The 15,363-nt window shown below is 41.6% G+C and overlaps 1 protein-coding gene across 1 annotated transcript in view; it reads right to left on the bottom strand.

Moving 5' to 3' along the window:
* TRRAP (transformation/transcription domain associated protein) overlaps nt 1–15,363 on the bottom strand; it is an 885,394-nt gene that overhangs the window by 148,657 nt on the left and 721,374 nt on the right. Inside the window, exons 56-57 of the mRNA XM_078664902.1 lie at nt 13,642–13,777; nt 11,029–11,220 (exon numbers count right to left, since the gene is read on the bottom strand). Of these exons, the coding sequence (XP_078521028.1) occupies nt 11,029–11,220; nt 13,642–13,777 (328 nt within the window). The remainder of the gene's footprint in view (nt 1–11,028; nt 11,221–13,641; nt 13,778–15,363) is intronic.

Raw genomic sequence — 15,363 nt, 5'->3', positions numbered from 1 at the left:
TTGATTGATATCCAGGTACGGACCTGACTAAACCCTTTAAGAGAATTCTTGATTCAGATTCCTTGGCAAAACCAACTTAACTTAAACTGCTACTTACTTACTCCTTCCCACGTATTAGGCTTAGGTCAGGTACACCGGGGTAAGCGTATTTAGAAGCACCAGTTGAGTACGTTAGTCAATGTATATTTATATGTATATATTTTATCTATTTTAAGGTATCATATGGCTAAGAAACCATATCAATGCTTTTACAGTATTATTTCATAATACTCCTTTTACTGTACGCACTTTACTTTACTATGAGTATTGCAATTGTGGCAATTCATTTCTCTTGTATGACTGCTCAATAAAAAACACCTTTTATTGAAAACGCCAGTCTCTCTTTTCTCTGCACTCTGGTGAAACTAAGTATGCACACTTGACTGAGTGAAATAGCTGTCTATTGTTTTCACACGACTCTAGAGATACACTCTTATTCTGAGGGAGCAAAGTTGTCATGTTGATTGGTTGTCAGAAGCTAATCCCTTCTTGTCTATCCAGGGAGGTTAAACTCCTCCTCGTTTATTCGAGAAAGTTTCTAGTGACCTCTGAGCTAGCTGGCAAACCTTAAGTCTAATATAGTCAGTAGAGACCTAGTCGACCTCAGTCCTACGTCTACACTGCTGAATATATTATTCCAATGCACAGAGCCTATTGGGAATATAGGACCTACACTACACTACCATCATCACGTTCGTGAACACCCGTGGTGCACTGGTGAGACCAAAGTGAAGAACCGCAAACTGAAAATGCGCCTCTCCCAATAGAAACCGCAGGTAGCACTGATAGGTTGGCAGGAGGGGAATATGGAAATAGGAGTCCTGCAGATCCAACATCACCCAGTCTCCAGGGATGGCAACTGATCAGTGCCAGAAAGGCAGAAGAAACACTAGTTTCCCAAACATTTCCACCTGTTTAGTTTCCCTGTTTGGGTAGTGGTAGGGAAGGTATTCCGGTTAGACCTGCTCATGGAGGTTTGCGCCACTAGACTTTCAAAAGAAGAGTGCTCTTTGGTTATTGGAGGTCAGAACAAGGTTATCCCATCCAATAAGGAATCGGGGTCAGTGCCTCATTTAATAGAAAAAAAAGGGCTCTGAAGTGGTTTCCTTAGGTTGGACTTCGGAAAAATACACTGGTATTAGCCTCCAAAGTCGATTGCATTACCATGGTGCAGGAAGCAGATTCCTCTGTGGCCGGTACAGGCAGTGAGAGTTGGTCAGTTTCCTGGAAAGTATTGAGACCACTAGCCTTCTGCAAGTTATCGTACCAATTATCATCCTGACATGTTTGAGCCAACTCATTACCTGGGTCGTATTCGCTGTCTGAGTCCGTACTGAAAAGGGGATGTGCTGTATGTGTTCTCCCTTGTAGAGGTTAATTCAAGCCGGGGAAGAGGAGCTTTGTGTGGTATTGGGCACAACTTTGGTCGAGGTCAGACAGGAATTGATTCGGAGGACAGAATTTTTGGGACCTCCTAATCTGGCATCGACACATAAGTGCCCGGTGTGGGTGTACTTCTTGGTTCCAGAAATGTGGCCAGGACTCTAGTCGGAGGTAAAACAGGCTCGGAAAGTCCAACTGGCTCGGAAAGTGAACTCGCCAGTCATATTCCCGATGGAGGGCTTCTCGGCTTCTTGGGGCCAGAAAGCATGCCTGATAGAGTCGATAGAGATTAGAAGAGCTAGAGCATAGCTGCGTGGAATTTTTTGATCTGATGCGACGTGGCTGTTGGCCTGAGAAACTCGGGTTGTGCCAGAATCAGCTGTCGTAAAGATGTCAAGAGTTGACTCGCTACCCCAGCGTCTGTTCAGGCAAATGCAAGTGGTGCAAGAGGGCGAAATCCAGCTTCGATTTCTTTGTGCTTCTTATTTGACTTATCAGACAATTTGGACTGTGAAGAAGACCGGCCTCAAGAGTGGGTTCGTGAAATTCAGGACTGGGAGCAGAATTGAACCTTTGACGCGGACTGCGACTTGGGAGTGGTCAAAGACATTTGTTTGTGACAGCCCCTACACGGCTTAAAGCCTGTTGCTTTTTTGAGGAGGCAAATTTGCTTGCACACTGAAGAAATATTCTGAGGTATTTGTCTCTGAGAGAGACAAGGGGAGCTTCTGATCCATGTCTGGTGGCTCAGAAATAAAGGAACTAATTTCAGCATGCTGGGGTGGTGCCCATATAGGTTTGACACGTCATTTCTGGAGCATAGCGGCATCAGTGCGGAACTGCATGTCGCTACCTCACGGCGCGCCAAGGTACTGCTGAAAAGTCTAACACCTGGGGAATATTCAAAAGGTAAGGAATCTTCAGTTAGAAGTTTCTATCTGAAATCAAAATACATTTCAGCTGAGAAAATCCTAGCTCTAGGATCCAAATCAGGATTTACCTGTATTTCACATTTTTGACCTTTATATTAATTCCTCATGCACAACAAAAGAATGAACAGAGATTGCTACCAAAGCAACCTGTTTGGGAAGGACAATAGGTTCTACAGTTCAGAGGTGAACAGCACTTAGAAATGGGACAATGTTAGATGGGGCAGGGGCTAAAAGAGCCAATGCTACAGATCGAGAACAGTTTGAAACCTAAATGACTTTGGCATCCAAAGGAGTACAACAGTCATGGGTAGAGAATCTATTTAGACACCTTGACACATAGTATCTGATACAGATAACCATTACCTCTTCAGATCAATTCCTCAAGGAACAATTTTTCACTCTGACTCTCCAATAAGGCAGCTCTCGATTTACTGCTGTAATGGAGAACATCAGCATTTCTTTTTCCTCTAGTTCTCTTATGGTCTGCTCTCAACACTTTCCCTCATAAACTTCTACTGCGATCGGCCCCACCCTATAAGAACAGACCGCACTGTGAGAGAGAGTGAGGCAAGTAAAGGGATCTAGATGCTGATGTGCACCATGATACTCTAATGCACGGTAACGATTGATTTAATGATGTTCTCAGCCCTAGATACCATTATGCAATGTGGCCATGTCCTCATTATCTAATATGGCCCTTCAGAAAAAGATCACAGTAGTTCTGTATGGAAAATGGTATCTGTTCCCGATACGCAGTAAACACGACTTATACATAAAAGATCTAGCAGTTGCCATTTCGCTTTACTGTGTTAAAAGTGAGGTAAAAAGTCCTCCCTGATCGACCACTGACTCCACTACCAACAAGCACTTGAATCTTTGTATTTTTAGCTAATTCTTGCCTTGAAAGTTTACACCTAACCATTTAAAAATAAGTCCCTGTTCACCAGCTTAAGAGCCGACTTTTTAAATAGGTTTGATCTCAGTTACTTCTTTTTCTACAATCCAACACACCGTGCCATTTTAGCTTATTGCTACGTCATTAATTTGTATCACTTGCAGGTACATGCATCAAGGTAGACTTTTGCGATTCCTTAATTGCGATTATTAAGGAATCGCAAAAGCCTATGCATGTAGAAATCGGTAAAAAAAATACAGATTTCTAAACATTCCCTAATTGTGACTCACAAAGTGCGAGTCGCAATTAAGGAATGTCTTCCCATTCATTCCTATGGGCCTAGAGGCCCATAGGAATTATTGGGAATTGCATTCGCAATCTGCGAGTACTCAATAGGTACTCCCAAATTGCGCATGCAATTTCAAGGGTGCAAGGGTGTCAAAAGGACACACTGTTGCACCTCTGAAATCTGCATATGAGTACATCTTGCACACACATATGCCCCAAGGGCATGTGTGTGTGTAAAATGGAACTTTGAAAAATAAAATTTAGAGCACTTTTCAAAGTTTTTGCAAATTACCATCAAGTACAAATTGATGGTAATTTGCTACTCCTATTAGCGAAATCGCTATTTTTTTTTAACTTTAAGGCATTGCATTTAAGGAATCTCAATTTGCGATTCCTTAAATGCAATCGCAATTTAAGTAATGGCAATTTAGAGATTACTTACATTGCTATTTTTGCATTGGGGATGATGCATCTTTTGATGCATGTGCCTGTTTGTGTCTACAAATTATAAGAACAACAATGCGAAAAGAAAAGTGATGTAAAACAAGAACAGTTCAGTCTTTTCATTTTGAGTTTCTGAGACCCAATATGTTTCGAAATACCAATGTGTCTCTATTGACAGTTTTCGATTAATGTCCACATGCAGCTAGGTCATCCATCCATAAAAATACCTATTTTTATATTTCTATATAGACGCAAGCGCCCAATTACACTAACTGCAGAATTGCAACATTGGCTTATGGGGGAAATGGTGGAAACTCCATAATGTAATCATCCGTCACGCTAACTAAACTCTATTTATAAAAGTACTACTTTCAAACAGAAGAAAGCAAGATAACAATTGCATTTTGTGCTAATCAACTTAATAAGATAAATGGCCAAGAATCGGTGGGCATTTCCAAAGTTAAATCTCCAGAAACAAAATAAATTAGGCAAAGTAATATCTTTTTCACAATTATCGCAGTATCAGCTCCCACAATAGCTTAACCTTCATCCCACTGCCATTCATCATGTAAATTTAATTTTCTTCCAGGTATTTAATCATACGCTATCTGATACATATGAAAAGTAATTACTGGTGCTGCAAACTCATTCCTCAGTTTGTACTGTTGTCATTCAGTGAATATTATCATTTCTGCACTAGGGATATTGCGAGTGATTATACAAAATATAAACTTTAATGAATGCCACAGCTCTTAAAACATTCAAAGTCCTCCGGGAAACATACACAATTTAAAGGCATCTTCAGAGGTTGAGGTTTGTGCAATCACCACGCCTCTGAAGATTTCATGACCTCACATGAGTAGCCATTAACAACACTAATATATTCCCAAAAAGTATATGCCTAGAAACTGTTCCTCTAAAATATGCAGATTTACATTTATATTTGATTACATAATGGTCTGTGTAGTATCTGGACTATAAAAAGCACATTTTAAATATACCTAAATGAATCACCTAGAATTTGGACACAATGCATGTCTGCTGGGGAGCTAATGATCAATGTGGCTAGAGCAAACATTTTTACAACATGGTTTAGAGATTTTTTAAGCGAAGGTTTGATGCTACAAATAACTTTTTTTGTTATCACTGCTGCAGTAAAATCTGTGGGGGGGGGGGGGGAAGGGTTGTCTATCCGCTCCCACCACTAAAATGTACTTTCAGTCTCCCTTGTGTATAAAAGATGCCTGTACACATTGGGAGGGGTAAGAAGACGGGGGGACTGACAATGTGTGTGTACTTACAATCGAGAGTGCTGGAGCACATTGGACACCGCAGGGGAAGGCTGGACCAGATAATTATCTCCTTTGTGCTATGCTGCTGATGTCCATCTCGGACATTGCACCCTGCATGTGCATATTTCCAGTCCCCTACCTCAAAACTAGATGTACCTAATGGGTGAGGGAGGTATTCAGGCTTGGTAATTTATGTAGCTCGCTTTCCTCCGTCTTGAGCCCATGTCCCAGGCAAAGGGACTGTTCCAGACACAGAATGTACACACCCAAGCAAAACATCCCGAACTGGTCTCAGGGTAGCTATCAAGATAAGAATTCCTTGAAACCTCATCAAGAACACTAGAAATTGACACACCCAGGCCCAGTTTTTTGTTCACAGTTTCAATTCTATATAGAGGACGCCGGCACACCCGCATCAGAAGACGAGACAAACAGGAGTGGGATCTCTGCGTGGTTGTCATTTACCGTACAGAATAGGCTTACGTTTAAGGGGTTGCATTGTGTTGGCTAGAAAGTGCAACTTTCTCCAAGGAGGGATAGCCGTGCTGATAGACCGGTGCGGGAACGTCTTGCTGGACAGACTGCCCAGCAGCTACAAGATTGTCCCAGCCCAGCTGCCCAGGAGAAGCAAGAGAAACACAGATCGTGGGGCTGCTTTATCACCTTCCATGTTTAGAAGTGTTAGCCTTCATTGCCTTCCATCATCCCCACACAGACTGGGTGCCTTTATACCCATCTACTTTGCTGATTCAATGGGAAATAGAAACTGTACTTCATCCTTCAGCACTGAGCCCTATCGGCTAGAGGAGGCAGCTCTGAATCCTGCTTCGTATGAACCATTGTAGAATTTACACTTACATAGATTTCACAGGTTGAATTCGGGGTAAGCAGTATTTTCAAATGGAACAATGACTGATGGTTGCAGATGTTAGTGCATCCTCTACTGGAATATCTACAGTGACCAGTAGGTTTTAAGATACAGGCTGTCGAAAGGAAAAAAGGCATCTTTGGATAAAAAGTAATAACTGTTCCACACTTTTGCCAAAGTTCCAAAGTCCCAACTTTAAACTTGAGGGACAAGCAGGAACCTTAACCGGTCTATGACTCCAGTGTCTCGGACTAGGAACCCTACTGGTCGCTGGTGGCTAGTAATATGGTTAACTGGAAAAAGCCAAAGATTCCAGGGGGTGGGAGTTCTGTTTGGGTGCTGGGATTTTTGGGCTAGTCATTTTGTACTGGGTAGGAGTATGCAAACTGTAATGCATCAATAATTTCCAGATAGAAGACATTAGCCCTTTTGAACTATACCTATCCTACTCGACGCACTACAGTAAGATAAAATTAGGCATATTAACCACAGGTAAACGGCTTTCTAGTCATCAGAGAGAGGGAACTGTAATCACATTTACAATGGATTCTCTGGTCAAAAGGACCTTTCGATTTTCATTATGGATCATAGTTAAAGTGTAGTGTTTTACCTACATAAGAATTAAGTGTTTTTCTTAACGCAATGAGTTAACTGGAAAGTAGTATCTTTTGTGTAAGTCTGCATTCTGAGATTATTAGTCCTTTCATGTTGTAGAGTAGGCAGCCACTGCTCAACCTCGCTACACAGAGAATTAGGGGCTAGATGTACAAAGCACATTTTTGGTTGCAAACAGCCCAAATCTCAGAATCAGGCAATTTGCAAACAAAAAATGCTTTTTTTACATGTACCAAGCCCTATTTGCGATTCAGTATTTGGAAGGGGCGTGTTTAGGGCTCCCCTTCCTAATATAAATCCGCAGTGGTATGTGTGAATATTTTGTGACCGAAATGCGGTTGCAAAACATTCACATTTTACCAGCAACTCCGAGTTGGTGGCAACCCATTTGCAAATTGGAAGGGGACCCCAAGGGACCCATTCTCCTTTAAGAATGTTGGTGAACACATGTTTCATTTTTTAAAAACATCCTGTTTTCCTTTAAAGAAAACGGGCTTACATAATAATTGCTTTATTGAAAAGCAATAACAGACATGGTGGTCTGCTGACCTCAGCAGGCCACCATCCCAGTGATTTTTGCGATGCCCAATGGGTGCAAACCGAGTCCTACCTCATAAATATTAATGACTTAGGGCTATTTACGGCTCAATGGTAAGCACAAAATGTGTCAAAGGCACATTAATATGTGGGTGTTTGCGATTCCCAAATAGCCAACCGCAAAACTATGCTATTTGGTAATCACAAAACAAAATCTATGTACATCTGGACCCAAATACTAAATGGGAGCACTTAGTCATTTCAATTTCAGTGCAAAAGCACTGCAGCTGTGGGACACCAGTGATAAAGAATAACAGTCCTACTATCTAATGCCATGTGACCACTTACTGCCACAGGACCCGAAGGAAAGACCTTACAATGTATACGTCATATTCAATTATGCAATTTAAAACACAATGTGTCAAGATGGTGGTGTTACACGCATTTGGAAGGGAGTATGCACTTCTCAGTGCGAGTTAAAGTCTGGCACATAAATTTCAATGGTTTTACCCCAAAAACCATTTGCAAACATAAGTAAATGATGCACTTCTAAAGGACATTTGGTATAGTAAACGTGCTATGTGTATAAGAAATCTAACACCAACCGCAACACATTCCACAACGTAATGAAAATTGGATGTTTGTGTGCTGATCTACATTGCCTGCAAGCTGGTTGTAAAGAATAATCGAGAATAAGTGTTGTCTGATTCATTGAGAGCTGTAGTGAAATCTCAGCAGCAACATACTCTGTGGCATTTCGAAGTTTGGGAGGGGAGGGGCCACACACTGGGGCATTGATAACATTTGTGGGACACACACAATATATATATATATATATATATATATACATACACACACACACACACACACACACACACACAACCTTACATATATATAAACATTCACTGGAAAAAGTCAAAGATTAAAGTGACGTTAAAGTTGGACAGTATTTTTGTCATGAGTGATGTAACATGGGAGGTAATTAGTGCATGGCCAGGGCATGAGTTATAGTTACTTTAGGGCACAAGTTATAGTTACTTGAGATAACTAGAACTGGTGAATTTCTGGGGTTTTGTTAGTTTAAAACAAAGCATTTTAACTGACATGTGCATCCAACTATAAAGTCCCTTTAATCATTTTTTCTGGGAATTTCTCTTTTTTTTAATGTTAAGATATTACAATTCCTAACTACATCACTTTAACCTTTTTTTTCTTGTGTATTTCCATACGGGTATATTTTTTTAACGTTATGTAAGATTTCCATCGCCGTGCGCTGCTAGTGGTTGGATGCCCACCACCTCGCCTCACATGGCTGACTAGGTCATGTAACAATATAAAGTATTTATTTTAAGAAGCAAGACGTACTGGCTTTGTCAATGGGACAAAGCACCAAGATATAAAAAGAAACAGGCCTACTGAATGTATCAAGGGGTCAGCACATCAACATATATAAAGAAGACTTGTTGGCTTTGTCAAAAAATCACCAATAACTATAATCAAATGTATATTTTATATATCCAGACATTGTAATGTTTAATAATAGTGACGGTCACAACATATTTTCAATAAAACATAAAAAAAAACATCAGGATGCCTTACATTCTCTTTTTTAAAGTTGTTTAGGCCACTAAGTGCAGCCATAAAACCACGCACAATGGGTCCCTGCACTCCAGCTAAATAGCATTAGATTCAGCTCAAGGTGCTTAAAAAAAATATAGTAAGCAATACGGGGGCCATTGATTCAATGATCCAGAAGACTTTCTGGTTTTTTTTACCCCCTCCACCCCCACCAGGTCTAGAGGGTCAAGGTATCCCTACCCTTCCCCACTATATGATTTGTTTTAAAATTATAGTTACAGGACACATTACTGAGTCCCCAAGTTATAAAATGGCTGCAGCTACATCTATGGTGATGTGGTGGCAGTAAATCAGATCTAATCTATAAATCTTTCTGATCTTCGGATCCTCTGCAGCGTGAAATATCTAAAAATGTTGAACCTTAGTTTCTAGAAAATCTACTAAGCAGACTTACACCAAATCACAAAAATCATGCTTTCTGGATCAATATTTAGCTTTCTGTTAAATTCGGTGTGATTTCGTTCAGCCATTTTGGCTGTGTCTAATTTTACTATGGAAAATTGCACGGGGAATACGCATTTTGGGACCCTCCCTCGACTCTCTTCCCCTTTTCTTGAACCACACTTCCCTGATCACTCCAAAACTTTGCAGGAAGGAGCATTGGAGGATGACACTTCATGTTTGTGAAGATTCATTAAAAAGCTTCAAAGTTCTTAGCTAACAAAAAAATAATTTCCTTATGGAAACGTGGTCCTGACTACAACACTGTTTTAAACAGGGAAGTAGTTGAACTAATTAATGCACGTGGCAAGGTGCAGTGTCTGTTTCTTCTGCTACATTCAGCAGCGGTGGTGGTGAGGCACACGGAGGGAGGGGGGCAGGAAATATACAGATGGGGCACTGGCTCCATCTTGCCATACTCTACATTCACCACTGAAGTTAATACTAAAGTAAAAAAGTAAGCTACTTACACCGGAGTTGTTTTTATGCTACAGATTAAACAAGTCATAGGAGGTAAGTACAGCTATCTTAGCCAATTACACTCATTTCTTCTCATGTTCTGCAAGATGCTGAAGACCTGGCTCTTTGAATAATTCTCTTCTAGGAAACAACTGCCTCTCCACCTGCAAAGAGCCTGGATGCCATCCCTGGTGACTATACAAATAAACATAACAGTATGCAATGGATCACTAACATTGTTCAGTAGTCTGGAGAATGGGAAATAACTAAGTATATAAGTTCTTAATGAGAGTGCAATGAATAGCAGCTTCCCTGTAACTGCAGCTGCACAGCTCCAGCAGTAAATGAATAGCAGGCTTACAGCTGTCTTGTGATTGGACTGAAAAGTACAACTCTCTTTTGATTCAAAACGTTTCACTGTGGTTGTGAGGACAATGGGCGGGTCAGTAACAAGACACTAATATGTCTTATAGATCTTAATGCCATAATCCAGGAGTCATCTTTAGACTATGTTTTCTGCACTTGCCCTGTGCAATGAATAGTTAGTCTTAATTCTCTATCTCTTCAGGAGGTAGGGTCTGCCCGATGTAATGCTGATAAATGATAAAGATGGAAAACTATTGTTATGGATAACTATTTTCTTTTGCAAGATGAATAATCTTTGAATACCATAAAGGTCATATTTATGTAGGAGGCAGGTTTGAGGTAGTAGCAGTACACAAAAAATCCTCAGTACCGCATGACACGTCTGTGCATCCTGCATTCGGTCAATGCGCAAACAAATAACGACAGCAACACAAGTTTCACTGTGTACCCCAGGATGAGCAGCTCGCTTGCACTCTCACAAACGGAAGTTAATTTCTCTGCGTGAAATACATTGTGTATGTGATTAGGACTAACACCAGTATACAGACAAGGTTCTCACCATCACTGCCAGAACATTTATATTTCCAAAGAGAAGGAGAAAACCCCCAGAAGAACATAAAATATATCTAACCTTACAGCGGAAGGAGAATACTCTACATTCTTATCTATCCTAAGCATCTGTAGCCTACTTCCCAGCCAAAACAATCAACTGCTTATAGTAAATGTCAGGAAACAAATTTGATGCAAAAGATAAAGGAAATATTTGATTAATTGAGAAAAGCAGCCTTAAGGTGCTTCATTACTGTGAAGCTCTTAAAAATAAATTCTTACTTGAAGCAGAGGTGTATGCACATGAGACACTACATAGGGCAGCCTGCGCCACTCTCGAATGGCAAGGCTGCTGGCCATGTCCACCAGGCGTTCTATGTAGTTCAGCTGCTGTTCTTCAGGGTGGCAGATTGCTAGGTACCCACGGTACATGTTGACTTTCCACGCCATCTCCTTTGGGCAGCTCAACTCGACCTATGCGCAAAAAGAGACACGAGTCATAAACACAGAACATGAAGTCCAAGCGATAATAACCGTATGTTCAAAGATTAATTATGGTGCATCAAAACGGTTTTGCAGTGACCGGAAATCCGGGCTGCATTTGCAGAACAAAAAATAATGCCTATTCAGCATTGTCCAAACATTCAGGAGATAATTGGGTGGAAATTACGTTTATTAAATGATGGCATTAAGAAAACAGATTGATCTGCAAGCCTTTTACTATTTACACTGACAGGGCTGTTCCTGGTTTATTAATTTAGCAGAGGAATGTTAAATGTTTGATTAACTTATCCTACTTGTCACTGCTATTCCATGTGTTTACTTGGTTTACAGTACTACAGTACATTGCACACCACTGTAAATACTGCTTGTAAGAAACTGGGCTATTGTTGCAGTTGTCCCCCCTTTTTTTAGCTACTGGATGCTGTTCTGCAACTCTCACAGTGGACTGAGGCCTGCAATCCACACCTGAGTGCCAGTGCTCCTTTCCTAGAACAAGGTGAAGACTAATTGTTCTACAATTGGCTAAGGACTTTGGCATCCCTGTAAATCCCTAGTAGATGGCACTCTGGGTACCAAGAAAATAGGTGTTAAAGAGAGTCCCTAAGGGCTGCAGCATATCTTGTGCCACCCTAAGGGACCCGCATACAAGTTATACAGACTGCCATTGCAAGCTGTATGACATGGTACAAACCATGAGTGAAAACTTGACATGACACACTCCTGTGCGTCATGCCAAAGTCACTGAATCCAATATATTTAAGTCACCCCTCCAGCAGGCCTTGAGCCCTAGGGCGGGATGAATGATATTTTACGTGAGGACACATCTGCATCAGTACACATGCCCCTGTGATGTCTAGTTCTATTACTAGATAATGCAAATGAGCATGGAAGCCATCTTAAGGTATGAACTGGGCACTGGTCAAAACGAGTTACTCAGCAACATAATGGCTTCACTGAAACCTATGGTGTTGAGTATCAAACACCTCGCATTAATAAACCCATACTGATTTCAGAGATGGAATTATTAATACATGCAGCCAGAGGGTCCCTTAGAGGTACCCTCCTGAACCCAACTAGCCCTCTGGTATGCTGGCTGACTGGTCCAGTCTAGCCTGCCAGCACATACAATTTTCTGACCGCCACCCCACCCCTCAGGCAAGTTGACTGGTGATCTGCACATTAAGGCAGGAGGCTTCTGCCGCCTTTGATATGTGACCCAGGGCTTCCACACACATAGGGGATTTCCCACCTTTGGCCCGGGCCCATTTGGCACCAGGACAGGCATGAAAATTAGGTAGTTGGAAGGCATGTCTCCCTCTCAGGCTAGTACCACCCCTAAATTAATTTTGGCAGAAATGCCAACACCTGCCCTAGTCCATCTCGCACCAGGACAGGTGGGAAAACTAGCTATACATGAGGCATGTTGCATGGCCAGCCTGGACAAACGTCTAGGGTGAACAGCTTGAAGTTAACACAGTTAAAAATTCCACCATCCTGCTGCCTACCAGGACTAACGACGCTGCAGCTGCCCAGGAAGAGGTCACAGTGCTCCTGCAGGTCAGATCTGTCCTCCCACCAAGTGTGGGGGCGCCAGGACCGACTGGAGCCACACAGCAACTATGCTTAGGGTACTGAATCCCTTGCAGTCTCCAAGGCTTGTTGTGTCTAGACCAGACACCAACGCCAAGGAAAACCAACCTGCACGTCGATAGACTTCAGGGACAGTGACAACCACAACGAGAATGGCCCAACTATCCTGTTTGCCCCCTTCTGCAGAAACCAAAGACAAAGAGTGAGTCCCCGACCCCACCACCTCAAAGCACCTCTGCACTCGCGCCCCACAGCATGAGTCCGAGGGAGGTGATGGTGCTAATGGGGGTCCCGAGACCATGTAAGATTGAACCCACCCTTGGTAAACGCATCATCAAAATATGCAGAGGAGCCAGAATGCAGTACTCGGCTACAGGTAAGAAAAACAAAGAAAATCTAGAGACATATGGTGTTGTAAACAGATTCTTTTTTAAAAATCCTGCCCTGTGGAAATGGGTAAACAACCTTTACAACGAAACTATTACAACACACTACCATTACAACGTGGTCATTACAACGCGGTCATTACAACGCATTGCGCTGGGGGGCGCTCTAGGATAGGGAATAAGTTTAATTTTCTATCCAACACCTTCCCTAGTGTCCACGGGGACTGGAGTTGGAATAGAAAATTATACTTACCACTATCCAGCACCTCTAAGCGCTATGCGTTGTAAAGGTTTGCGATGTAAAAACTGCGTTGTAAAGGCAGGCGTTGTAATAGCCTGCGTTGTAACGTCATACATCCGTGGAAACGCAGTCAGATGAAAAACAAAAAAGAACAACATTAAATAAAACCTTCACCTGCACCAATGCCTCTTTCATTGCTGTCCAATTAGAAACTCTCCAAGCGCATTCAAGGACGAGATAGGGATTTATATGGCCTTTGGACTGTCCATACTCCGTCAGAGCCTCCCACTGGTTCAGCTCTTTTGAACACCTAGAATGAAATTGACACAACAAAGGCCATTTGAGTCAACATAGACTTAGTCAGTAGATGCACTGGCAGCAATGTTCACAATTAAGTGTGTGTAAACTCTAAAGATGTTACCAAAAAGGGTGAAAGAAAACCACATTCTTAAGATGACAAGGCGCGGTTTAGAAAAGTGGCCACTTTATATCACAACAACGTTAAGAATTACAAATGCAGAGGTCAATGATTTGAATGGTTATACTAAGGTACGCATTTGAGACAGTTGCACATGTATGTGTTAAAATAGATCTGCAATTATTTATATTGTCACATTTTCAAAATGGTGGTAGCACATATTTTCGATTTCAGCCGGTTAGTCTGAATTCAATCATGTGCACACAATAGTCAACTATATGAAAACATAACGCACAAGAATTATCTAGGAACTTCGGCCACTTATGACTGCTTCAGAGTCAACGTGTGAGAAAGTCTGGTGCCATCATAAAGACAGAGCATTTAAGTGTTCTCACTGGAGGGTTGTATTGGGTAGAAGGCATCTTTCAAACTAGCAAAGGGTACAAAATGAGAGCCTGTCCCACTGAAAATGATGTTCAGCTTACTGCTTCAGTAAAGAGGAGTACCTGTCGCATTTGGACAGTAAATCATTGTGGCTCTTCAATGGGGCTGGAAAGTCAAACTAGTTACTAACCTTGGGTAACGCTCTTTGTGTATTGTCCACCAAAGTCACAAGTATGTACTCAAAGACCTTCTCACTTAAAGTTTTGCTACTGGACCACCTGGTTTAATTTCCATTGGTGGATGACCAAGAGCAGCCTGCTGAGGACTAATTAGATCTGGCGTTCTCGTGGGTTAATGAAACAGCTAGTCTTGAAGGATCTGTGCCAGCAAAGTCATCGTGATTTCCTACATTCTCAAAACTTTGATGAGGAAGTTCAGATAGATGGATAGAGTTCTCCACCCTTACTTGGGAATACAGTCCCTCAAAATAACAGTTTTTTTCCCTATTAACTCTGTTGCACGCTCCTAATTATCCCTTTTGTCATTAATACTAGGAAACAAGTTACTTGCTTGCAACAATAGTTTTGCAGGTGGTACTACACTAGACTCACACTGCCATGGAAAAGGCCCGGTTTAGTTTTTGCACACAGTGGAGGCATCAGTATCCCTGGTTAGCAACCATCTGATTTTTCGTTTGTGCCTTACACAAAACTACAATACTACAGGATGAGTAGCTTGTAATGTTTTTTAAGCAGGCTCTTAAAACAAGCATTTACAATGCAATAGGTCTCCCAGCATTAAAGTTTGAGTTATTGGCATTGTGTATGACAATGCGTTGCATAACATTTTTAGCAAACTTTGAATTGGTGAGCAGTGACAGTGTGTGCAAGAGTATGCTGTTCTTGAAAGCAGTGTGGTAGAGAGTGCAGGAATTTGGGTGACATGAGCAATGTGGATGGGGTGAGATTACAGGAGTGAGTGTAACTCGACAAAATGTGTTTAATTGCATACCAGAGAGATATGGAAAGCTCTGATGATGCACCGCAGGCACGGGCTTACAGCTGTTATTATTCACACAGCTCTGATGATGCAAC

Source organism: Lissotriton helveticus, chromosome 10 (genome assembly GCF_964261635.1).
Source record: "Lissotriton helveticus chromosome 10, aLisHel1.1, whole genome shotgun sequence".
NCBI classification, from domain to species: domain Eukaryota; kingdom Metazoa; phylum Chordata; class Amphibia; order Caudata; family Salamandridae; genus Lissotriton; species Lissotriton helveticus.
The sequence above is the reverse complement of the archived record's forward strand: the minus strand, read 5'-3'. Positions and strand labels throughout refer to the sequence as shown.